The sequence below is a fragment of the Podarcis melisellensis genome (genome assembly GCF_964234715.1).
Source record: "Podarcis melisellensis genome assembly, chromosome: 2".
Classification (NCBI taxonomy): domain Eukaryota; kingdom Metazoa; phylum Chordata; class Lepidosauria; order Squamata; family Lacertidae; genus Podarcis; species Podarcis melisellensis.
The window spans coordinates 67,728,600-67,753,597 of record NC_138529.1 but is presented as its reverse complement, the minus strand read 5'-3'; the positions used below and the strand labels follow the sequence as shown (position 1 = coordinate 67,753,597).

General features: G+C 45.7%; 2 protein-coding genes across 4 annotated transcripts; both read right to left on the bottom strand.

Moving 5' to 3' along the window:
• Positions 1-1,696: 1,696 nt before the first annotated feature.
• F12 (coagulation factor XII) lies at positions 1,697-14,700 on the bottom strand. 2 transcript variants are annotated; one of them, XM_081900917.1, is made up of 14 exons: positions 14,584-14,700; positions 11,914-11,950; positions 10,509-10,611; positions 10,251-10,321; positions 9,270-9,377; positions 8,691-8,822; positions 6,587-6,691; positions 5,955-6,126; positions 5,223-5,323; positions 4,833-5,139; positions 4,176-4,312; positions 3,419-3,562; positions 2,807-2,955; positions 1,697-2,104 (listed from the first exon to the last, which is right to left on the bottom strand). In XM_081900917.1, exons 1-14 carry the CDS (start codon positions 14,644-14,646, stop codon positions 1,949-1,951), a joined length of 1,785 nt encoding a protein of 594 aa, XP_081757043.1. In that variant the 5' UTR covers positions 14,647-14,700; the 3' UTR covers positions 1,697-1,948. The 2 variants fall into 2 exon arrangements, with proteins under 2 accessions (XP_081757043.1, XP_081757044.1); XM_081900918.1 differs by lacking the exon at positions 6,587-6,691.
• Positions 14,701-17,901: 3,201 nt separating this feature from the next.
• On the bottom strand, positions 17,902-21,172 carry LOC309364213 (uracil nucleotide/cysteinyl leukotriene receptor-like). 2 transcript variants are annotated; one of them, XM_081901096.1, is made up of 2 exons: positions 20,066-21,172; positions 17,902-19,291 (listed from the first exon to the last, which is right to left on the bottom strand). In XM_081901096.1, the coding sequence occupies exon 2, from the start codon at positions 19,289-19,291 to the stop codon at positions 18,263-18,265; it is 1,029 nt and encodes a 342-aa protein (XP_081757222.1). In that variant the 5' UTR covers positions 20,066-21,172; the 3' UTR covers positions 17,902-18,262. The 2 variants fall into 2 exon arrangements, with proteins under 2 accessions (XP_081757222.1, XP_081757221.1); XM_081901095.1 differs by having other exon boundaries at positions 20,163-21,172.
• Positions 21,173-24,998: the final 3,826 nt, after the last annotated feature.

Below are 24,998 nucleotides of genomic sequence, written 5' to 3'. Positions count from 1 at the left end.
GGAACAGTGATTGAGGCTGGAGGCAGGCCGCGGTTTCCCGCCCCCACCCTGACCCAAGAGTTGGAAGTGGCTTGAAAAATGGGTTGCTGCTGCTGATTTGTTGCCCCTGAAAATAGGTAATGGTGATTTGTACACAGAGTTATGTGTAAAACATGGGTCCCTTAGCAGCCTGGTTCCTTGTAACACACACATTTCTCAAGGAGACATGAAGTCAGGGATGAGGAACCTATGGCTGTCCAGATATTGATGGACTCCAACTCCCATCAGGCCCAGCTTGCATTGCCCATGATCAAGGATGAAGAGACTTGTAGTGCAGCAACATCTGAAGTGCTACATGTCTTAACATCCCTACGTTAAGGAGAATGAGCCAGCTCATCCTGGCTGTGAGTCCTGGAAGACCTGCCCCCTGCCTTGCAGGTCTTTTCCCACCTGGCCTGGGAGGGGAGGGCCCTGACTGACCCCAGCTACAAAAGCTGAGGCTGCCAAACAGACTGTTGCGCTGGGGTTTTGTGAGGGGGAGGGAGGTTGTTGCTGTTATTGATCTTCATTTCTTACAGTTTTATTTTAGATACAGGAATGCCAACAACAATGAAATTTTTTAGATCTTATGAGTTTTGTGGAAACTTTAATTTCATTAGTGCACTTTTTATTGTTTACAACTACTTTTATTATGTTTGTAATTAGGTGGGTTTTTTCCATGTTGTGAGCTGTCTTGAGCATGGTTTTAACTATGGAAAGGCAGCATACAAATAAAATGATGAGATGAGATGAGCCCTGAGACACGTGCTTTGCCATGCCCTGTATAATGCTGTGGTTCTCTGCCAGGGTATGAACATGCAGTTGAAAAGGGCACAGTGCAGTGTACTATGTACTTTCTTCTGAGAATATAAGTTCTGTAACAAACTCTTTGGTCCTTCTGCATCGTGCACATAGCACTTGCAGGTTTCTTTTTCCAGCTGGTCTCTGTCACTGTGTCCCAATTTCTATGCTGCTTGAATCCTGGTAGGCTGGGCATACCCTTGCTTGTCATCCCACCAATCTCTGGGCTTTCTTACCTAGTATATGTCATAAAGTGGTGATAAAAACTATGTTCAATGAGTTTCCTAGTCTCAGTCAATGCAAATTTGCCGTCCATGCTCTGGAGTCTCTTACTGGAGATAGTGTGGACATGGGCTGCCCTCTGCTGTTCAGAAATTAATAAATCTTCTATTCTGCCCCCCCTCCCGCTTCAACACATTTTTGTTTATTTTTTCCTCTTGGGGGAGCATGCACAAGATACTAACATGCTCAAATTAGGCCTGTGATCTTGGCACTCCTTTCCTACAAGCTCTTTTGCTGAGAGCCGGTTTTGAGCGGCCATGGGCTTGGCCACAGGACAACAGCTTCCATAGCTCTGTGAGCATTCAAAACCACACCTTCCCCCTCAAGAATAATGCAGAGGGTGTTGCCTGGAGCTCAAGAAGATGGGCTGTAGGGCGGGGGTGGGAGAAACATGCCAGTGTTCTGTGAGGAAGATGGAAGTGAGGAGGAGAAATGTGAGGTGTTCAGGGGAGAAGGCAAGACAAAGAACATGAAAACAGTCTTAGTGGAGATGAGGGGTAATCAGCTGGACCAATCAATGTCAGGTAGCACTAAAATCCCAGGTAGCATTTCCTCAGAAATGATAGTGCCCATATTGGACAATTGACAATTTCCCTTTGTTGGAAATTTGATTTATTTTATGGTGGGTAAATGACACAGACATATCTGACTTTAAAAAAAATATCTCTGAAATACTCACTGTCTAATCTAGCAGAATTGTACACACACACACACACACATGCTTACACACATACACAGAGCAGATCAATAGCTGCAGAGAAAGACACTGTACCCCCATCCATCCCCCCACCCCCGCAAAAGGCAGCTGCATAGGTTTTGGCTTTGTGAAACTACCATCTCAGGCTTGCTAACGCATGTGGTTTTGGATCCAGTCAAGATAGTGAGTGACTCTGGTATAGACCCCAGGCTTGTTCTCCAGCGCACAGCCTGTGCCCCAGCTGATGATGCCATATAGTGTGGCCTTGCCTTGCTCATCACACACCAGGGGTCCACCGGAATCTCCCTGCAACACAGAAAGCAGGGGTGTGAATACATAGGCCAGAATCAAACCCATCCCCACCCCACTTCACGTTTTGTTATTGAGATCAACACTTAGAATAATAGAATCATAGAGCTGTAGAGTTAGAAGGGACCACAAGGCTCATCCGTCCAACTGTTGTGATGCAGGAATCTCAGCTGCAACATCCATGACAGATGACCATTCATTCTCTGCTTAAAAACCTCAAAGGAAGGAGAGTCCACCACCTTCCAAGGGAGTCCAATCTTGTTACAAATGCCTCTGGTACTTCATACAGGGAAGGTGCAGAGACTTAATAACAGAGCATGGGAAGAGCATGGGGGTAGAAGGAACAGAACATAAATTCAAGGTTTTAGCCTTCGCACTTGCTCCAAGCCTAATGAGCCAGTATCTGCCTTCTGATGTATGCCACCTTGAACTCCTTGGAGAAAAAGGTGGGATCAGGGGTACAAGCCCCACCCTGCATAATCAATCACAGGATGCTGCACACACACACCTTTTGAATGGCAATGCCTCCTAAAAAAATTTATTTGACCTTGGCCCCTAGGAGTTTGCTTCTATGGGGGGGATATAAATGCAATAAATGAATGAATTTGCAAACATGAATGCTTGTCTCCACCACAAAGCCTGCTCTGTTCTGTGTGCCAGAGATCTCCCTGTGCTGCCGGTAATTCAAAATAGTCTCACCTGACAAGCATCAGCTCTTCCATCCATGTACCCAGCACACAACATGTCTTCTGCAATGTGGGTCCCATGGACCTCTTCAGAACGACACTGCTCATGAGGAATGATAGGCATATCTGCCTCCTGCAGGTACACAGAGAGTTTGTCGGCTCCTGCAGGGAAAGAAGAGGACCCCAGTGAACCAATCCATCCAAACGCACAATCCAAGTTTGGCCTTGTGGCCATTGAAAAAACTGGGCATCCTGAGACCTCACGAGTCCACGGACAATCCCAAACAATCCGCTGACAATCCCAAACAATCCCTCTTGTAAGGAAGAGTTTAGCTGTGGGCTGCCTTTGCTGATCAGTGAAAAAACCCCTGATCAGTATGGTAGATCAAGATGCAAAAGATGCTAAGGAATTGTAGGCACCATCTGGCACCTTGTTTATCCTCCTCCAACATGAGTGGGGATTTCAAAAATGGCTGATAAGGGAGGGGCAGAGAAGAATATGAGACAGCATCATGCCCTCCCTCTCTGTGGGAACAGGTGGCCAGCCAGCAGGCGTGGATGTTTAAGGGAAGGATAATAAGGCCTGCTTAAACTTCATGTCTTCACCTGACCACTCCCTTCTCACCTTCATACATATGTCCCCATCCTGCGATCTGGCATGGCTTGCTGGTGTCAAATGTCTCTGTTGAATTTGGTAGGCACACTGGCAAGATGGAGTGTGACAACTCAGCACAGTGTCCTGGCGTCTTCTCCTTCAATCGCACCAGTGCTGGGGAGAGTACAAGAGAGCAGGTTAGAATTGGGGCTCAGGGATGAAGTTTGCATGGGTGGGCGGGCAGACAGGTAGGAGTGGATGAAAGCCTTGTCTTCCTTGATCGACTCTGGACTGGGGCTGGGAAAAGAAACTTAGAATGAAGACTCCCACCAACAGGGCAGGTGAGCAGACTTCTGGCCCACCATAATCCAATATCACATTTTCCACTCCCTCCTGGGGCAGCATGGCATGGATCATGGCAGAAATGGTCAACCTGTGGCCTTTCAAATATTGCTGGGCCACCAACTCCCACCAGCTCCAGCCAATGGTCAGGGATGATGGGAGATGGAGTCCCAACAACATTTGGAGGGCCTCAGGTCCCCCAGCACCAGATTAGGGCCTTGTAGTTCATGTCCTTGAGAGATACACACAAGTCTGGAAAGACTAACTAGGGGCTCTTCTGGGCGGGTCTTGGTGAGGTTGAGTGCCGTATACAGCCCCCAAAATGTTTCATGAGCAACTTGGGCTAAGGAGATTGGACTGGTTGTTGTGGCCAATGAGGGCTCAGGCAAGTCCGGCTACCTTGTGGTGGTGAGGGGGGTGCAGGACATTAAAAAGAGGCTCTCACCAATGTCATGGCGTTTGGTGATCTCAGAATAATGCCCATGCAGTAGATAATTCTGTACTTGGAACTTCACGGAGCCATCTGTGCTTCTGTTGTATTGGGTCTGGCCCAGCACCACTGAAATCTTGGAAACATCTGGCCTATGGTAAAAGATCTGTGGTCAGCAGAGTCTTTCATGGCTCAGAACAGGATTCTCCAGATTTTCGTGTAGCCAACATGGTTTTCTCCAGATGTTGTTGGACTTCCAATTCTTACCAGCTCCAGCCAGCATGTCCAACGGCCAGGGAGGATGAAAGTGGTAGTCAAACAACATGTGGAGGGACACAGGTTTCCCAACAATCCTATGCACATTAACTTGGTAGTATATCACACTGAACTTAGTGAGACATGTCTCATTGAACAGGCATAGGATTGGGCCACATAACATGGGATGCAGTGGGGGGAGAGAGCTTTAACAAGTGACCATCAATAAATTAACATGTCTGTCATCTCCATCAAGCTGATAAGGATTTCTACCATCATTCCAAACTCTGACTTAATGTACCTCAGTGGGGCAAGCTAGCCACAACCTAACTTTCACTGATTTCATTGTGCACTATGTTCAAGTAGCCTGGATGCAGCCCAGTGTCAGTGGACTTTGGGGTGGATGGTAAGACTTACCTGAACTCTAGGCAGTGTGCAGCTGTTAGGACCCAGCAGGAAGCAATGAGGCTTCCTCCACAGAATTGATCCCCTATGTAGATGGCAGCCATGTAGGGGTGGGAGCCACGAAGTGCCACCATGCCTCTCACTACACGACTGCGTGAGGAGGTGGTGGTCTTGGGAAAGCGCAGCCCACAAACTGGAGCTGGGATGGGGACAGTTTGGCTTGGTCCAGCTGTTGGCCTGATGCTCTCGGGCTTCTTCGTAGCCATTGACTCTCTTTCCAGAGATGCCAGAGGTACTGCTGCCGTTGGTGCCATGGTATCTGGGGAGAAAACAGTTTAGCTCTCATTCATGTCAGGTTCAGCCACACACGCCATTTCTTCCAGAGCAAATGGTATGCCTCACCTGTATATTGGGGATGGCAGCTGGTGATATTGCAGAATTCCCAGCTGAGTTGCATATTGCGCAGCACATAACACCATGGGCGGCTGTCACCATCTGGGTTTCTGCACAAAGAAAAGGCCCAGTCCTCTCTTAAGCAAGGGCAATGCTCAGCAACCTTGCTTTAATAATAATAATAATAATAATAATAATAATAATAATAATAATTTTATTGTGTGTATCTCCCATCTGTCCCCTGTCCATGTGCCAGCTGCATTCCTTTACCTCACCTCACCCCCTAGCATTTCAATTTCCTTTCATCTGCTCTACTCCTTGGATGTTAGTTGTGGCCCTTTCCATACCTGGACACTTTCCCCCAGGTGCCCTCTGAACCAGTGCCAGACCAAGGCATTTTGCTGCCTGAGGCAAAAGCCAATATGGTGCTCCTCTCCCACTTCCAAAAGCCATCTGGAATCACAGCTGCTGAATTATACTTCAGCGCTTACAACAGGACAGTATCTGCTGCTGCACCTAAGGGGTTCAGCATAGTGTAGGAGGCATAGGGCAGACTGTATGTGGCACAGACTACTCTGTCCTTCAATCCCATGCCACCACTCCCTGACTCCCACGCCCAGCATCTGCTGCCTGAGGCAGCTGCCTTACTTTGTCAATTGATAGAGCCGGTGCTGCCTCTCACTAACATTTCCTGTGTTCTGTCACAAACATCCCCATTTCCCATGCTAAAATATATCTCACCTGCAAAAGGCGTGTGGCCCCAGGCCAAAGATGGATGAGTTGTTCATACTGCTGGAGAACTCATTTAACAGGAGTGGGGAGTCCCAGGGGAGGCACGGTGCCCCTGAGACAGTGTAGTGGGCCATGCCTCGGTATAGCCGCCCATTCTCTCTGTAGCAGGTCTGAGTGTGCTCTAGGGAATAAAAAGACCAGGGACCCTCAGGTGCTTTGGAAAAAAGGTTAGGCCTTGAATAAGGTAATATTTTTATGCCCCTGTCTACCCTCTCCAAAGAGAACAGCCCCTTCTCACTATTGCATCAGGGGTGAGGAATCTATGCTTCAGTTCAGGGGCCACATACAATGTTCAGAATTGAAGAATGGGACATTAAGTATGTGACTGAAGTAACTTTACCTGGTGTACATCTTTTTATTATTTTTTTGCCAACAGCAGCAGTTCCCATTTTCCATTTCATTAGCCAACACTGGTTTTCAAAGCTGGGCAGTTTTAAACATGCATACATGCAAATTGATATATTTTCCTACTTTACTATTTTTAATATGGTATTCATGGTGCATTTTATTCTGTTGTATATCACTTTCAACTGTAAGATTTGTAAGTGTGATTCTTAAATATTTTAAAAATAGAAACATACCTATATCACACAGTGGGCCAGAAAACCCTTCAGGGCAGCTGCACACCGAGCCGTGCTTCACTTCTAGACAGCGGCCTCCATTCATACAAGTGTTTGTTGCGCATGCTGTGGGTCAGAGAAAGTGATATAGATCACAGGGAGTTGCCTTGTATGAGGTCAGACTGTTTTGCCCCATGTAGCCCAGTATTGCCTTACTCTGCTCTGACTGGCAGCAGCACCAGTCTAGGCTCTTTAAGCAGGGATCTTTTATATCAGATTGGAGTGCCTGGCGTGCTCTGGTCCATGGGGTCACAAAGAGTCGGACCAAACTAAACGACTGAACAACAACAACGCCAAGGTTTGAACCTGGAACCCTCTGCATACAATGCATCTGCTCTGCCAATGAGCTATTGACCCTCAGAGACAACTGAGAGCAAGGTCTGGCTCAAGAATTAACAGTGCAGTTGAGACTCCATCAGTCTAGTATCTGCTTAACAGCCTACTCCTTCCCTTCCCTGCTATGATGTTTTTGACCTGCTGACCCATCAACTAAGGAATAATCCTATCTCTCCTCGTTCCATATACAGTGCGACAGCTGCATTCCTTGTGCTCTGTCATGACAAGATTACCTCTCTATGCCCATCTTTCATCTTTGCCTTGTGCATTATGAGACAAGTCCACCACCTATAATGCAGGCACCAGCATTGCTGGGTCCCCAGAAGCCATTCTTCCTAATTCCAGATGCATGGGAGTTGGCTTTGGTTTGGGCCACCCATACGGCACATTTGTTTTAGTTTTAACGTTCCAGGTCTAATGACTGCCCTCTGCTTCTGTCCATGTCTTTAAAAGTTGTTTCATCTGCAGATGTTAGCATGAGACACTGCTTATTTCCAAGCTGTGAAAGGAATCAGTGGTAGAGATATGAATATCAAGCAGCTTTTATAGTCACAGAGGCAGGAGGGAACATGTTTTTTCTAAAGAGTGGAATTTTGGGGGGAGGGAAGCAGCAGGACAAGAGGAAGCATGGATGAGCCCTCAGACTCAAGTCTCGCATTGAAAAGAGTCTCTGGTGTAAATTCCCTGTGAGCCATGGCTCTAATGTATTATGATTTCTTTAAAATTGTGTTTTGATTAAAATAATACATATTGTGTTGGGCTTAAAATGCAGGACTATGATCTTTATGGGTTGGAGCCAGAACATGTTAGTTGAACTTAGTTCCCATTGAAATCCATTGGCAAATAGTCAACCATCATTCATTCTATTGATTTCAATGGAACCTAAGTTCAACCAAGGTTGCAGTCCTGTACCAACTTTCCTGGGAAGTAAGCCTCACTGGAAATCAATGAAAATTACATCTGTGTAGGCATATATAGGAATGCACTCTTAACATAGACTGGATCCATCTCATGTACCATTAATATATTACAGGCTCTAGGGATGATGAGGATATTGGAGTAAGAACCTTCATTACAACAATACAAAGATACCTGCTTGGAGGAGTTTATATTTTGTTTTGATGAGGTTCAAAAGATTATAGGAGTTCTAATCATTTTAGAATTACAGTGGCTGCAGCCAAGGATGGGCATGAAAAGACTTCTTCTCAAGCCTTTTAGATGCAGCATCACTGGAATACAAAGGACCTAACTAAACATTACATACAGATGCATGTAACAAAATGCTAGCAGCCTTTTTTTATTTTTCTAAAGGAAAAGGTGCTCCCGGAGCCCCTTGGACAGAAAAATAACAGGCAGGCAAAGAAAGGTTTATGCATCTCCCTGCAACACCCCCCCTCACTCCAAATCAAAGTTTCCACAAGCAGCTTTTCTGGTTTCGTTTGGTTTTTAATTATTGAAGATTTATTACATGCACTTGTGTGCAATGCTTAATTTTATCCAGTGAAAAATCAGAAATCTAGATATGATATAGTGAGTGATACTCAGTGATTACACTTTGTGTTGTCTTTGTCGGGGAAGTGAATTAGAAACTATTACCTTTGTTAATAGTTATTTCAAATGAAGCCCAGGCAATGTAGTGACCACACAGGGTAGTCTTATCCCACCTGTCTGCCTTGTTTTGCCCCACCCACCCATCCCCACTTTATGTCAACTTCTGCTCAGCTCTGACCCTTTGCATGCATGGGCTTGCAGACAAGCTTCTTCCTTGCGCAATGGCACTCCTCTGGTCCAGTAGGCCGGTGCCGCACCCAGGTGTCCTTCCTGCCAATGTGCAGCAGTCCTTTAGTTCCAAAGCAGTCTTCTGAAAAATAAAGTGATGGGATGTTATGGACCAGAGCACAGTTGACTGGGACTGATAGGAGCTGTGGTTCAAAACATCTGAAGGGCATCAAGTTGGCAAAGGTTGATTCATGGGGTGTGAAAACAGCCAGGTCACCATATGTGCCAATATGATGTCATGGTCCTTAATAATCTCCATACTGAGTTTTTATGTACCAGGAATAAAAAGAGCTATCCAACCTAACACTGTGAGGTTCTCAAGGTCCACCAGCCCCTTTCGTAATGGAGGCATGGCTATCAGCCATGTTGATTGATGTGCTGCCGGTTCTCAGTCTCAGGCAGGAGACATAAGATCAGGTTTGCCCCAGAGTAAAGACCTTTTTAAGTTGACCAGGGTGCCGGGGAGAGAGGGCAGCTATCCAAGGCCAGGTCTCCATGTGCTATAGTTCCAGGAACCAGCCTCAGATACCTTTCTCACAGTGTTTCCCATGGAAGCCAGCTGCACAGATACAATGGAATCCCATTCGCCTAGCTTCACAGTCCCCACCGTTCTGGCATGGGTTAGGGTCACAGTGTCCTGCCAAAAAATAAATAAATCCAATAGTCAGTAATGGCTGGAAGTCTCAGGCTTTGGGCTATGTCGGGGATAGATAATTTTTTTTCAGTCCAAGAGTTATGTTCTCTTCAGAGGGTTGAACTAGATGATCCTCAGGGTCCCTGCCAATTCTATAATTCTGTGATTCTGTGAAGGTCACATGCCAGTGGTGAGTGGGAAAAGTGGCTGGAACAAATGAATTTTGCCCTTAGTATAGTAGGTTGGTTTCTACACACATTCACACACCCCTCGCTATCCTCCATCCAGACAAGCAAGAGGCGTTCTTGGAGTTCAAGGGAACATTTAAGCCAGGCAAAAACACAGAGTGTGAAGGAGGGATCGTGAGGGGTCAGTGGCGTAGCGTGGGGGGTGCAGGGGGGGCCGGCCGCACCAGGCGCAACATCTGGGGGTTAGGGTTAGGGGGCACAAATCCACGGGTTACGAGGCGCAAATCCACGGGTTAGGGGGTGCAAATTACTTGCCTTGCCCCGGGTGCTGACAACCCACGCTACGCCACTGTGAGGGGTTTGACTTAGGGAGAGCAGGTGTGGCTTAGCCCAGGAAGAGCCCTGAGGCCTGAGGATAATTCTGTGTTTGGCCAGTGGGCCTGAGCTTTTCAACCTGTGAGCTACATGGATATTGGAGTAAGGCCTGGGTGCTGCATGCTGCTGGTCGTAAAGACTGGCAGCGCTGGAGGCTGTAGAAATTTATTTCTTGTTTTCTTGAGGACCAGCATCACTTTAGGCTAAACAACCAGGGGTGGGGGCGCTTGCACACCCTGGTGAAGCTTCTCCCCTCACTGCCTACTGTAGTTGGAACGGATTCTTTCATTCCCACTTCCCCCTACCGACTCACCTCTTGGCCTCTCCTCTTTCCCACAGTACCTCCATTTCCCATCTCGGTCATAGTTCTCTGTGGTGGCACACCTGATGGAGAAACGTTTTGAGTCATGGAAGGAAAACCTAGTAGTTGGGCCTAATCCAAAGCGGGAAGCTGCAGGCCATCATGCCTTTCCCCACATACCACCTCAAAGTCCGCCGTCCCCATTTCCCTAGTGTGTTCTACTGTTTGTACTCCCCATATGACTCTTTCTCGTGAAGAAGAGAAGCTTACCAGTGCTTATGAAATAGGGAATGACTCGTAATGCAAGAATGGTGCATTTCACGTTGGAAGCGGAAAGGGAAATGGCAGGGCTCGTGCTCACTGAGTTCTGTCTCTGCAAGGCAAAAAATAAATGGGCTGCTTCCACTGAGGATACAGGCTCAGAAATATTGTTATGAGTTTGGATGGGGGGAGCGGAGACCCTTCTAACCCCTGGAACCAGCAATTGTTAAATTATAAGTCAGGCTGACTTCCTGTGTTGAGGTGATTACCTGGGTGGACCATTAAGAGAACAAAGGAAAAGCGTCTCTGTGTAAGATGGCAAGGTGGCCCAAGGCTGAGTTTTGCAGCGATGTGACTGAGAGGTAAAGCATAAGTTGGAGAGAAAGTCAGAGGAATGCTTCAGAGCCATGTTTACTTTCTGTTTGAATCCAAGGCTGTGGCTATGGGAGAAACAAGACCCTTTTGGGTGTTGATGTTATGAACCCCTCCATTGTAGGCTCAGGTTGTATATATGTGTAAATAAACCATGTATCATAAAGGCGGCACTGTCCCTGCTGTGCCTCACTCCCAAAAGGAAACACAAACCCTGGGATCCCTGAGCTCTTGCACCGCTTGGAGATTGAGGTGGTGTGCAATAATATAAATGCTGGCAAATCACACTTCTGTCCTGCCTGGCCACCTGGCGGGAGTTGCCCCTGCTTCTGGTCACATCCATGTGCCTTCTAAGCTGATAGAAAACACCTACGCTTTTCATGCAATTGTGCCATGGACATAGGCTTCTTTCCTCAAATGAGCACTTCTGTTGCAGGGAAATAACCAATTCTCTTCCATCCCAGGCATGGTTATTAATCCTGAAACCAGCCTCCCATTCCTTCACTTCTATTGTGAGGTGAAAGACTATTGAACTACTTTCCACTTAAGTAGTGCAATAGTCTTTCACCTCACAATAGAAGGCAGGGAGAGAGGGGATAATGCCTCCTTTCTTTGGTGATCTGGGTAGGACCGTAGGATCCCAATCTTGGAATCCTAGGCTGTGTACACAGCATACTTTTACAGCACATTCAAAACACATAAAAACAGTGCTTTTTCTGGGGGGGATGCAGGGGGACGCATACCCCTAAACATTTTGTGAATCTTTGTACTTTTGTCCATTTACTGTATTTATTTCACCCAATTTGAACTATAAAATTGTGATTTTCTTGAGTCAAAATGAGAGTACCCCTAAACATTTTTAAAGAAAAAAACCACATAAAATTAATCCTGGGATCTTTCAGAGCTACAACCAAGTGTCCTTAATATACTAAAGTTCCCACTATTCTTGGGGGCAGGGAATGCTTTGAATGTGCTTGGAAGGTATAGCTCATGTTGTGGCTACTGTTCCTTTCACTGGCACAAGCACAAAGTTGAAACTCACCTTCATGCATCCTCCTAAATGGCCGGCCATGCAGATCCTACCCGGAAAAGAAAACAGATGTGTTGCAGCATAGTTTAAATATACCATTTTCTGTTCTGGGACATAAACACCTCAAAGGCCCTTTTGGGGCTTGCATTCAACTGGCCCCAGAAGGCTCAAGTGAGCCTCTCTATTCTGCATATACATATATTCTGTATAGCATATGCATCCTTGAAAGCTTTTAGACCATTTTTGAAAGTAATATAAATAATTTATAAATTATCTGTCCTTTTCCATTCTACAACACCTCTAATATGTAAAGGGATAGTGTGAGAGGCAGGCTACCCTTTTAATGAATTTTATTTGTGATTTGTAATTTTTGTTTGTTTAATCAGAGCAGTCATCTGATTAAAGAAATCTCTGTTTATTCATCATAATTTTGGGTTAGTTGATTAATCAATTAACAGTGCAGTGCTTGATAGGTCTATTCAGAAGTAAGCCCCAGAGGTTAGTGCAACTTAATCCCAGCTAATTGTTTATAGCCTAAATTTATATATGAATCATGGCTCTGAAGCCAAAAGCTTCCACTTTTTTGTTTTTAGATTATATTCATGTGTTTTGTACGAAGCATCGTCTTAGGAAAGGTATCTTCTCCTGTGTATGAAAGGTGGGGTGCTTGCCATATGCAGTTTTTATAAGTACTTGTGCTTAGAAAATAATTTGTTTTATTTTTAAAAATTATTTAATCAGTTAATCAATTCAAATGAAGCCCGAGTTTTCATACTTATTCTGCATTTTTTTTATTTTCAGTGTATTTTGACTGATTGTGTCATTGTTTTGGAAGCTGTCATGCCTTAACAAATAAGTAAAATCTGTCTAAAAATCCTTAGGGATGCCTGTAAACTGGAGGTATAAAAGTAGAGTGAGAGAGAGAGGGTCGGGGAAGGAATTTAAAACTCGTGCACAGCCAATTGTAATATTACAAGATGGTAGGAAATTTCCTCTTCCTTCCAGCTGAGGGCCGAGACCCATGACAAAATGGTAACTTGAAGGCGGAATGGAAATGAAGGCAAAAGGAATGGCTTCTATTCTAACATAATGTATGCATCTGGGTTGCCAGCATGTTGCTTCCAGGTACAATTCCCAGCATCCCTAACCATTTGCCACGCTTGCTAGGAATGCTGGGAGGTGGAATCAGCATTGGTTACCCTGATGTATTGATACACACACACAGCCCACAGCAGGGATGACAGGAGTGAGTGGGAGCCCCCTCACTCTTATGAGTATGCACCATAAAGCATGTGTGAGAGGGGGGGTTGTAGCAACCCTGAAGGACGGCTTATCAGCTGCTTTCTGTTTTAAATGGCACAATAGACATGTTTTCTGTGCAGAAGGAAACACACACCCTATATATACATTTTTATGGGAGGGGGTAGTGCAAAAATGGCTGAGGCAGTTCTGCAAGGGAGGAAGCAGCCTTGCGCAATTTTTCCAGATTTTAGGGTTGGGGCGGGCACGCGTAGGGGAGATTTCCCTCTCCCACCATGGCTACACTGGGACTCCCTTGGGAGCAGTAAAGGGGGACTGCTCGTCCTCTAAAGCCAGAAAAATAAACATGAAGCTCTTAAAATCTTTCACATCATTTTGCACAGGAAGGGAATGGAATGTGTTGCTTGCCACTAACCCACAGAGCTCCCATGGTTTCGGAAATTGACTTCAAACAGTGGGTGGGTGAACCACATATCCCACTCAACAAGATACAATGGTCTGAGTGCAGAGGAAGCAGAGTTCCTACCTGGTGGGCATTTGGGGTTCCCTGGAACAATTGAGAAACAGCTATGCACTCGTGTAATAAAGCAATACACCAGAAAAGCCCCTGAAATGAATCAGGCATCACAGTTCCTTCCTCACACCATGCTTGAGTTGCCTAGGCCTTTGCATCTTAGTCCAGACAGTGGCAACTCACAAGCCCCACAAATGCAGAGGGTTAGGCCCAAACTATTAGGATGGATCTGAGGTGGTGGTGGGGTGCTAGCACTGCACATTGGCCTCCGTGACTCTAGGCCCTTCCTGAAGCCTATCTCACCCTGAATAGTTTACCAACAAAGACTACCTCCTGCTTCACTTCCTTGCTGGAGGCCCTCACATACCCTCCAACATTTCTCTGATGAAAATTGGGACGTCCTATTCCATCATCATTTTACTATTTATACCCCCATCCCTCTGACTGAGTTGCCCCAGCCATTATGTGTGGCTTCCAACATATATAAAAACATAATGCAACATTAGATTTAAAAAAACTTCCCTATACAAGACTGCCTTCTGATGGCTCTGGTGCTGGATAACTCCATACCCTCCAACATTTTGCTAATGAAAAAAGGGACATCCTACCATACCCTCCAGCATTTTTCTGATGAAAATAGGGACATCCTAAGGAAAAGTGGGACATTATGAGATCAAATCAGAAACCGGGGTGGCCTCTGTAAATCCGGGACTGTCCCTGGAAAATAGGGACACAGGGACAAATGTATTATCACTCTTATTTGGGCAAGCTGTAGAAATGTTAAAATGGGAATGAGATTTTGGGGATAAATTATCATGGGCCTAGGAGGGAGACCTAAGCAAAAAGCCAGGGGGTGGGGAGGAAAGAGAAATCAAATGGGTGTTAAATGGATGCCCCAGGAGTCTCACCCGGAATGGTTGCCCTGGAATAAGAACCACAAAGATCAGCAGCAGCAACAGCAGGGATGTCATGGCGGCACCTAGGGAAGGACAAAATGGTGATCTTTGTTCCTTTGCTTCAGGCAAAGCAAACAGCCCCAGATCGATGCAGCTCAAAGCAAAGGTCTTTGGGTGGGATTTAATCAGCAGTGTAGGGATTGTAGCATGGAAACAAACACTAGACTATACTAGACTAGACTAGACTAAAATAGAAGTATAGGGCTGGGAGCCAGAAAATTAAAAAATGGTTTGACTCCCCCCAACGGACCCATGTGTCTGTTTTCTGTGTCCACAACATCTCTTCAGCCAGCACAAAAACCAGATGTCAAGTATGGTGAGAATATTAATTGATTGCCTTTTTCTCTAGGGGGTGGGGTGGAGAAAAACATACTATTGCAAAGGAAAGCTTGCAAGTGGGGCTGCTGAAATTTCAGTTACTGGAGGGGACATCACTGTGGAAGTTACATTGGCCAAAGATTTTATCTGGCTCACTCTCTCCTTGGCCTTTACCCCATCTAGCCATATCATGCCTGAATGTGTTTCCTCCTCTGTGGCTAATTAGTTTAGTAGATTTATATATCACTTCACAGAACCAGAAGGAATCCCAAAGCGGTTTACAAGAACAATTAAATACAAAAGTACCATATATAATAGAATATCTATTAAAAGAAGAGCAGTACCAGTTGGTGGTGTTGTATCAGGAAGGCAAAGAGGAATGGCTCTGAACCCATTAAAAGAGCATTTGGGGACATTCTTCAGTTCTTCTTAAATCCCCACTTGAATAGCAAGAGCCTCTCTCTCTTGCAATCTTTGCATCCCTACAAATCTCTCCAAAGTAACACATACAAGATTTGTTGGTGAGAACTGAGCATTATTGAGGATACTAGAGGTTGACTGACCTTTTCATATAAAAGATGCTCAATAGCTACTTGTTTGTTGTGGCGATCTTTCATTCACATCATGCTTTTGTAGGGACAGTGAGCATTTTGTGGGGAGTGGGGCACATTTGGGAGGAAAGAACAGGAACTCACCATACTTCCCCATCTTCCAAGCATAATGGGCTTTTAGCTACCTGTCAGACTTGATGGGCCTTTAATACAAAATAAGCAGTGCAATGAGGACAGGTCTGACAGGTTCACCCTGGCTGCAGCTGTTTTGGATACAAACAGTGGTGCTGCAATCAGTCAGCAAGGGCTCCTGCCTCTGAGCTCATTCCACTAAACATCACAGATGCCTTGTTTGCAGCAGCAACATCTTCCCACTGGGGTCTTGCTCACCAACTGATCGCCTGGCTTTGTAACTCAGCAAAACAGCCAGCTTCATCCAGCATATTTCAAGGGTACATAGTCAGGAACATGTGATCCTTTGATCCTTCCTTTTGCCCTGCCCATGCAAAATCTGCAGTGACTTGAAAGCTGTGAGCTTTCTGATTGTTGTGGGTGTTTTTCATTATTTACTCAATCTGGCTGGAGCTGCATATTTGTTTTGAAAGTACCCAGTCCCTGGGAATGAGGTGATGCTTGGAGATAACCTTATAAAAGCATACAGAACCATCCATTAAACTCACTGAGGCTTACTTCTAGGTAGACATACGTAGGGACACCACCATCTATTGTATAGCCGTCTATCATGGAGCGCGCAAGGGTGCAGGAACCTCCTTAGAGCATCACAGCTGCTAATCATGGGATGAATCACCCTCATGGCCTGCACAGAATGGGATGCAAGCTTTATTTTTATTTTTTTAAGTTCAAATTATATGGCATGTTTCCACTGCTGTGTAGGAGTTTATTGTCTTTAATTTTTCTTGTTCAGTGGTTCCCATACTTTTCTCTTCCTCCAATGGACCATTTAAAAATTGCTGCAGTTCTGGTCGGTCCACTTAATTATTTTTCTGCCTACTGAAGCAATTGTAATTCTGTATTTATCTAACAGTGGAATTTACTTCTCAGTAATTGCACACAGGATCTTAATTGCACATAGGATTTGCAGGTATACCTGTTCAGAACTGTAGCCTTTGAGATGTTATGTATGGAAAGGTGAGAATGAATGAATGAATGAAAGACAGACTATTTTGTGTGCAAAACAAGAAGAGGGCACATGCAAAAGTGGAAGTGGTAGTATGCAGGTTCAAAGTAAGGGTGTGTCTTTGGGGCTCCTGTTGGTATCATTATCATCTCCCCACTTTCCGAAGCAGTGAGAAGCCCCCAGAGCCACGCAGAAAGCACTGGAATCTTTTATTGTCTTTGTAATATTTGCTTTATTTATTAATACAAAAGTGGTGCATAAGTGGAGACAAACAAGCACTCATATAAGGAAGAAGTTTCCCCATCCACATCAGAGAGTTTCTGGTGTTTGCCAGGCCATGACGCCCTCTGTCTCTGTAACCCCAGCTTCTTCAAATCTGCTGTTTCTCATACTTACACAAAATCTGCCAACCCCTCCTCATAACAGACCTGCAGGTGAACTGTTGATTCAAGAAACATCCAGTCATCAGGTTCATTTGCTCAATCCCCAATTCCTACCCCGATGGTACAATCTTAAAATTGTCTACCAAAAACTAAGTCCATTAATTTCAATGGGGCTTACTCTTCAGTGAATACAGGATCACAGCCTAAGCAACTTTTGGCAAAACAAAGTGCTGTAGATCCATTCACAGTAATCACATAGAAAACTTAGACGTTTTCTAACTTGGGAGTTTTAACACAGGCAGGAAAAGCCCTATAGGTTGCAGAGGTGGATGGTTCCATTTAGACTAGGTTTCTGAGAGCTGAGCTGTTGCTACTTGTTTACAGTGTGTGGAGGAAAGCTGAGAACCATGGGGTGAGTGACTTCCTATGGCTCCCAGCTTCTCTGAATGTACCATGTACAGCAGTGCCCAGGGATTAAGGTTTGCACTAAGGTTCTTCATGTCCCAGTGGACATCCAGCAAATTGTACCTCAATATAATTTCCAGACCAGCCTCGGAAGGGCTTACCTATTTCTACCTCAGGTCCTCCTGATTTTGAGCAGGAATTTATTCCGCTTAGCCAAACAAATATTGCAAGGACCTGATGAACTCCATTACATGCTGTTTCATCTGAAGGCAGCCCTGTTTAGGGAAGTTATTGATGTTTGATGTTTTATCGTGTTTTTAATATTCTGTTAGGAGCTGCCCAGAGTGGGCAGGGTATAAGTAATAAATATTATTATTATTATTATTATTATTATTATTATTATTATTATTATTTCCCTGATTTCTGATTCCTGCCTGCCAAACACCTCTTTTACCCTTTATCTCTTCATCTGGGCTCCCAGTCTTCTTGCACTTCTTTCTAGAGCTGTTCTTGCTTCCATTGCCTTTGGATTGTCTCTCTGCCTGATTCAGTCTTTGAACTCTGCTAATATTCTAACTCATTCCCCCATAACTTGGCTTGGAACAGCCACATCCAAATTACAGGCATACCATCTACCACTGAACCCCCCCCCCCAAAAAACCCTCAACCAGCTTAGGGTGTCTTGTCATTAAGATTGTTTTATCCTTTTGCCTTATTCAAACCAGGAGGCCATTCTAGTAGTTCAAAAGGCAATGGGCAATATCATCTGATGGTGCTGGTGTTGAGCACTCCACAAGAAGTCGGAGAATGCTGTGGATCCTAGGTAAGACCTCCAGTTAGCTCATGCTCCTGAGGCCCTCTACCGCAAGATTGCCTGAATCCACGAGGTTCTGGCTGCTTGCGCCACAGCAGGGCAGCCTCCATTTGGCGGGTTTCATGTTGAAGTAGTAAACCAGAGGGTCAAGAGCACTGTTGATGCTAGCCAGGGCCATGGTAGCCCGCTGGGCTGAACAAGTGAAGCGCAACAGCTGTGGAGCAGGCAGAACCCCAATCCGGCCCAGTGTGTGCAGAATGTGGATGATATGGAAGGGCAGGAAGCAGACGGTGAGCAGAGTGGTCACCATCAGGAGGGTATGCAGCGGGTTCCTCCGCAGCAAAGAACCTTGGGCTGAGCCACGTCTCAGGTTCACGATGCGCCGGGCAATCACGATGGAGCAGATGACGATGGTGAGGAAAGGCAGGAAGAAGCCCAGCACTGAGGAGGCCAAAACCATGGCGGCCAGGCCTCCGCTCCAGACACGAGCTGGGAAGTGCTCCATGCAGGCTGTATTCCCATTGGGGAAGCGATAGGTCACGGTGCTCTTGGAGAAGAGGGTCAGCAGCCCGATCGCTACCACGGACCAGATAGCCATAGAGATCAGCACACGGTAGAGGGGCCACCGCAGGCGCAGGTAGAGGATGGGGTGGATGACGGCCAGGTAGCGCTCCAGGCAAATGCAGGCCAGGAAAAGCGTGCAGCTGAACATGTTGGCCAGAAAGAGGGCGTTGGTGGCCTTGCACAGGCCTTCACCAAAGGGCCAGTCGTTGCGCCTGGCATGGTACACAGCCTGTAATGGCAGCGACAGGGCAAACAGCAGGTCGATGATGATGAGGTTGTAGGTGAAAATCATGATCGGGGGTGCCTGGGCCCGGGTGGCCCAGCTGCTCCACAAGGCTACAGTGTTGGAGGCCAAGCTCAGGGCGCATACCAGGCTGTACGTGATGGGCAGGAGCAAGTGCTGGAACTGGGCTTCAGCAGCACACTGCAAAGAGGCTGAATGGTTAGGGAAGGCCTCACCTAGGGGGTTCGTGCCATTTGCCCACATCTGCAAAGCGAAGAGAAGATCCACGGGTCAGATTAATCCTGCATGTGTCAGCTATTATTGGAACCCTTTCAGGAAGCCCCTAAGTTTACATCTTGGAGAACACTCAGACATGTGCCAGTGCTGTCCCAAGGGAAAGATAATGGGATCAGCCATCTGATAAAGGCACCATTTGCCCCTGTGTGCAGCACTACACCCTCAATGACTGATATTCTAAGGAATCTGCACATCCCAAGGATTCAAAAGGGAATCACCTGATCCATTGGGGGACCTAGATGTCCTCCTCAAGGATATCTTCTGGCTGCTCTCATCCTTAGCCTTCCATCTTATCCAGCAAACTATATTCCAGCCCTCCTTCCTACACAACCCATTGACATCCTACTTCTGGGTAGGTACTTTAGGCCTTTGCAGAGTTCAGTATCCCTTTGTGCTGAGTGCTAGGGAATCTTTTTTGCTGGTGCTATTGCTCCCATGCTGCTCATCAGCCCCAGGAACTCTGGCTCAATATATTTTGCTGCCTGGAGCAAAGGCCAAGAATATACACCCAACATGCCATGTTTGGAAGTCAGCTGGACTAGTGATTAAGTCTTATTTCAGTACGGGCAATGGGTTAGTATCCTGCACTGTACTTGAGGGCAACAGGCTAGTTCCAGGGGCTCAGGACAGACCAAATGGCAAACACAGCTCCAACAGAAGGGTATGATCAGGAGGCTGAGGAGAAACAAATGTAGGGTGCCCCCCCACTCCCTCCCAGTATTTGCCACCCAAAACACTTACCTCACTCTGCCTAATGGTAGGGCCGGTCCTGTTATTTGCTGTTCAGAACACCAAAAATCCAAATATGGCTAGCCCCAGAAATCTATGTCATTCATACCTTCTGTATGTCAGACATCCAGAGACATGCTTGCTCCTCTGGTGGCTCTGTGGAACATGAGAGAGATGCAGTTGAAATTGCTCAGGAAGGAAAGTGTGGGTGCCCCTATCAGCCTGTCCTTTTTTCCTGTTCTTGGCCTAGACTTGCGCAGTTTAAGAATTATTTTTTATTTTGGGTGCCCATGGTTATGAGGCTCATGACGTCAGGGGTGGCAGTATGCTCCTGGTCTAGCCCTTGAATACTGTTGCCTCTGCTGTCTTAAGACTCAGCTTGGAGCCTTGGACCTTCATTTTTTAGAGTTCATTCTAATGTTCGCACTCAGCTTCACCCATATTTACACAGAGTAAGGCCTCTGATCTTCTGGATTCAGCAAATTAGATCAGAAAGAATATCCACAAGACTGAGCAGTGTGCAAGATACTAGTGCAATGTTTGCATTTTGTTTGTTTTATTTATAAATTAAATTTATTGGTTGTTTTTTTATCAAAGTGACAGTATATGCACGGGTTCCTGTGCTGGCCAGTTGTGGGTGGGCTTTTTGAGGAAAGAATTGTGTGGTTAACAGGGCTGGCCCAAGACATTTTGGCACCTGAAGCAGAACCCAAAATGGCTCCCCTTCTCCCTGCCAGGGAAGAAGGGGTGTGGGAAGATCTACATCAGGAACAAGGGGGGAAGAAATATCAACATTGGGATTTGCTGCCCCAGTGAATCCTGCCGCCCGAAACAATCACCTCATGGGTGGGCCTGCCCTGGTGGTTAGCTGTTCTTTTGAATTCTGTTCTTATAAAACCATGCTTGTACACATGACTTGGGTGTGTGGCTTCTGGCAACGTTGAAGCCAAGTGACAAGTCCTGCTAGACAAGTCCCTGGAAAAGCACCACTTCCCAGAGTGCTCTGTCCAGACCCTAGCATGCTATCTGTGTGACAAGCACTTCCGTAAGCAAGAGCATGGCCTCTTCACCCCTTTCCTGGCTGGCCCACATTTCCTCCAGCCCTCAGATCAGACACCAGAATGTATAATCAACGTGAGAATCTCTCAAGGAGGAGGGAAATTGAGTCCAAGGCAAAAAGTCCCTTTTTGCTTCCTGCTCCACCCATGCTAGCACCCATGCTAGAGAGAAATATAGTTTGGGTTCAGCACTGTAACATCGTTTTGGTTTCCCTAGTAGTATAATATACTTCATCATATTGCCTTGCCTCACCCTGTACTCCTGTTCAGTGATGCCTTTTGTTTAAGAATTAAAATAATCACATATCATCTTCCTTTTTGCCAGCACCTCTGTAAAAAAAAGTTTTTATCTCTCAAGAGGAACCTTTGTCTGAAAAGGAAATACTTCCTGTTCCTGCCACATCAGCCCTTCTGCAAGGCCTCTGATAAGCCATGACCAATAATGCTGAGCATATCGTTAGCAAACAGCTGATCCCAGCTGCATACATGGGAACTAAACATAGAGAAGGCAGGAGGCTCTGGAGTTCCAAGAAAGGGATATGCCAACCACTTGGAGCAGCCTTTTTTGTTTTCCTGCAGTGCCACCTGCTGCTCTGGCTATGCCAGAGCATGAAACAACACCATAGTTCATTGACTTTTATCCCTGGGAAGTCTCATGCTCTGAAGCTCATGACTCTACATGGCGTGACCCTGCAGATACTTGGATGCATCGCAGTCTTTAAAATAAGGCTACCAGATTTTTTTTCCAATGAATCCGGGGACACTTTTCAACTTCAGTAGATTTTGTATGGGGACTGATTTGTAAATCCGGGGACTGTCCCCGGGAAACAGGGATGTCTGGTAACCTTACTTTAAAAACATTGTGCAAGTAGCAGTTGTGGTTGAGAGAACCCAGATTACAACAGTGGTGGTGGTATGCTTAGCCCTTTCCCATTGCACTATTGTGCTCCCTGCCCCCAAAGATAAATTTTCCTCCTAAAGTTGCTGTTTACTCAAGCAGGGAAAACATATTTGTACACCCCCCCCCCTCCCTAAACTGGGGGTAAATAGCAGACCTAGAGGTCTGATTTTCATTGAAAAAAGGGTTAACCCCACACCTCTGTCCTGAATCCAGATCCAACATATGCAGTTTTAAAATATGGAGAGTCATTCACACATCTCCATTATCACATCTAGATTCATCTGGAGATATGAGACCAAGCCTACTGTTAAGGCTTTATGCAATTATAAGTGGGAATATAGGTATGTGTACCGATTCACCCAGTATAAAGCAGATGCAGGTAGCAAAACCACTTCCCACGTGTGGCCTGCTAACAACAGCCATGTCCCATATTTATACTTATGGCTTATCCACGTGTACTTTTTGCCCTGTGCTTTCTAGGCACAGGTCTGCACTTTCCCAGTGTGTGTCCACACACTTTTCTCTCTTTTTTTGCCCTGGAAAACCCAATCTTTACCATTGTATTGGAGCAAATGGCAATTTGAGTTTTCTGCAGATTGCCATTTGTTCTGATTCAGTGGTAAAGAGCAGGTTTTCATGGGATGGGGAAAAGGGAGAAAAAGTGATACTGACCCGGAAAGCCTGGATATGTGCCTAGAAATGCTGAGCAAGGTAAGTGTGGATAAGCCCTAAGTTGCATCTCATGGCCAGGGCTCAGACGTGGAGTTCAGTGCTTTGCTTAGCTGTCCAGTGAATTTACTGGACAGGTTTTTGCAGAGAATTATGGCCAAATGAGAGGAAACAAATGTGTGGTCCAATCCTAGCAGTGATGGATCAATTCAAATGACAATTGACTCATCCATTTCCTGCACTGCACGGGGTTGGACAACATGATCCCCAGGTTCTCTTCCAACTCTACCATCCTAGAATTCTATGATTCTAATTACAAGTGTAGCCTCAGAATGCTTAGGAAAATCTCTTTTTCTCCAAGAGCTCAAAATCAGTCTGCATATTGGTTTGTGTGTATTCGTGTGCTGATGCTCAAGTGTTGCAGTAAGGGCAGGGAAAGAAACATGTTTCCTAGGCAATTGTGCAAAGCCTCCTTCCATTCCACTTGCACTGTCACTTGTGCCATGATTGGCTGCTGGTACTTGCTACATGTCCGTAGGCATGAGGATGCAGTGGATCCACAGGCGGCAGAGACGTGATTGGCAGCAGTGTCACCAGCCTTATGGGTAGTGGGTGCCACTGAGAAGTGGTTGCTGTGACACCATTCCTTTGCTGCACTTCTCCACGAGTTCTCTTCCCAACCAGAAGTGGAGCCAGAACTTATAGGCAAGGCGGGTTTCCAGAAGCACAGGAGTTATATGGGTGGGATACCTGATTTGAAATACCTTGAGATCTGTACTGTGGGTGGGCTGTGACTAGAATAAATTGATGGCTATGGTGCACAGCTGTTGCAAGGAACTCCTGGCACACTCCAATTGCAATATGGCAATAACAAAAATACTGGACCGTACTGCTGATGATGTGGTAAGCCCTACCTTTCAGCCCCACCTTCACTTGCAAGGTGCACTGAAGTCAGAAAATCCAAGGACCGAGAATGAGCACACACAGCTTTGGCGCTGTGTAAATTCCCCCCCTGCCCCCCAAAAAGTGGAACACAAGTGTGCAATTGTGGCAATGATCTCGGAGCTGCAGTCAATCACTAACTGAACACGAGTCAGCAGAGGGATGCAGCTGCAAAAATGGCTAATGTGTTTTTAGGCTGAATTGTTAGATCCATGGTTCCAAGTCATGGAGTGTAATAATTGCTCTTTAATCCTACGCAGTTCAGATCTCATGAATCCAGTTGTAAATACCCTTGAAGAAGGATACTGTAGACAAATTGGAACAGGTTCAGAGGAGGGTAATGGAGATGGTGAGGAATATGGAAAACAAGTCCTTTGAGAGGAGAAATAATTTGGTATGGAGAAGAGCAAGCATAGGGAGGACATGCTGGCACTCTTCAAATACCCAAAGGGCTGCTGCATACAAAGTCTTGTTCTCTCCTGTTCCAGAAGGAATGGCTAGATCTAATAGGCTTAAGTTACAAGAAGGTAGATTTCAGCTGAACATTAGGAGACACATATTGATGCTAATAACGGGTTTAATAACAGGCTTGATTACCTAGAGGGGTGAGGGCTCTTCTTCACTTGGAGGTCTTTAAGCAGGAGCTGAACAAAGATGCTCTAGCATGATTTTCTACCTCAATCAGAGATAGAGACTAAAGGTCTACTTTACAAAGCCCCTTCCAACTCTTTATCATTCTATGATGCAAGATTTTGAAATTTGTCCGCTTGCTCTATGTATATTTAGCCTGGTAGAGAGGAGACTAAGAGGTCATATGATAGCCATCCTCAAACATCTCAAGGGCTGTCCTGTTTATTCCTGCTCCGGAGGCTAGGACCTGAACCAATGGATTCAAGTTACAAGAAAGGAGATTACACTAAACATCAGAAATAACTTTCTGATAGTAAGAGCTGTGGAACAGACTCCCACTACAGGTGGTGGACTCTGCTTCCGTGGAGGTTTTAAAGCAGAGATTGGATGGCCATCTGTCATGTATGATCTAGTTGAGATTCCTGCATTGCAGGGGGTTGGACTAGATGACTCTCTGGGATTCCTTCCAACTCTACAGTTTGATTGTATGATCCCGCACTTGGTTGCATGTCACCTATACCAATTGGAATGCAAACCTTTTTATCTGTTTTTTTCTTACTTAAAAAAAACAACAACGTAGATTTATTGTTAATTAGGCAAGTTTCCCCTCTCATCCAAATGGTAAGACTCAGAGGTCTGTTTCCACAACAATTGGACTTGTGATTTGCTTTTGTAAATGTAACATTTACATGATGCATGCCCTGCCCTTTGGGGCATAACAATTGCTCAAGACCAGAACTCAGGA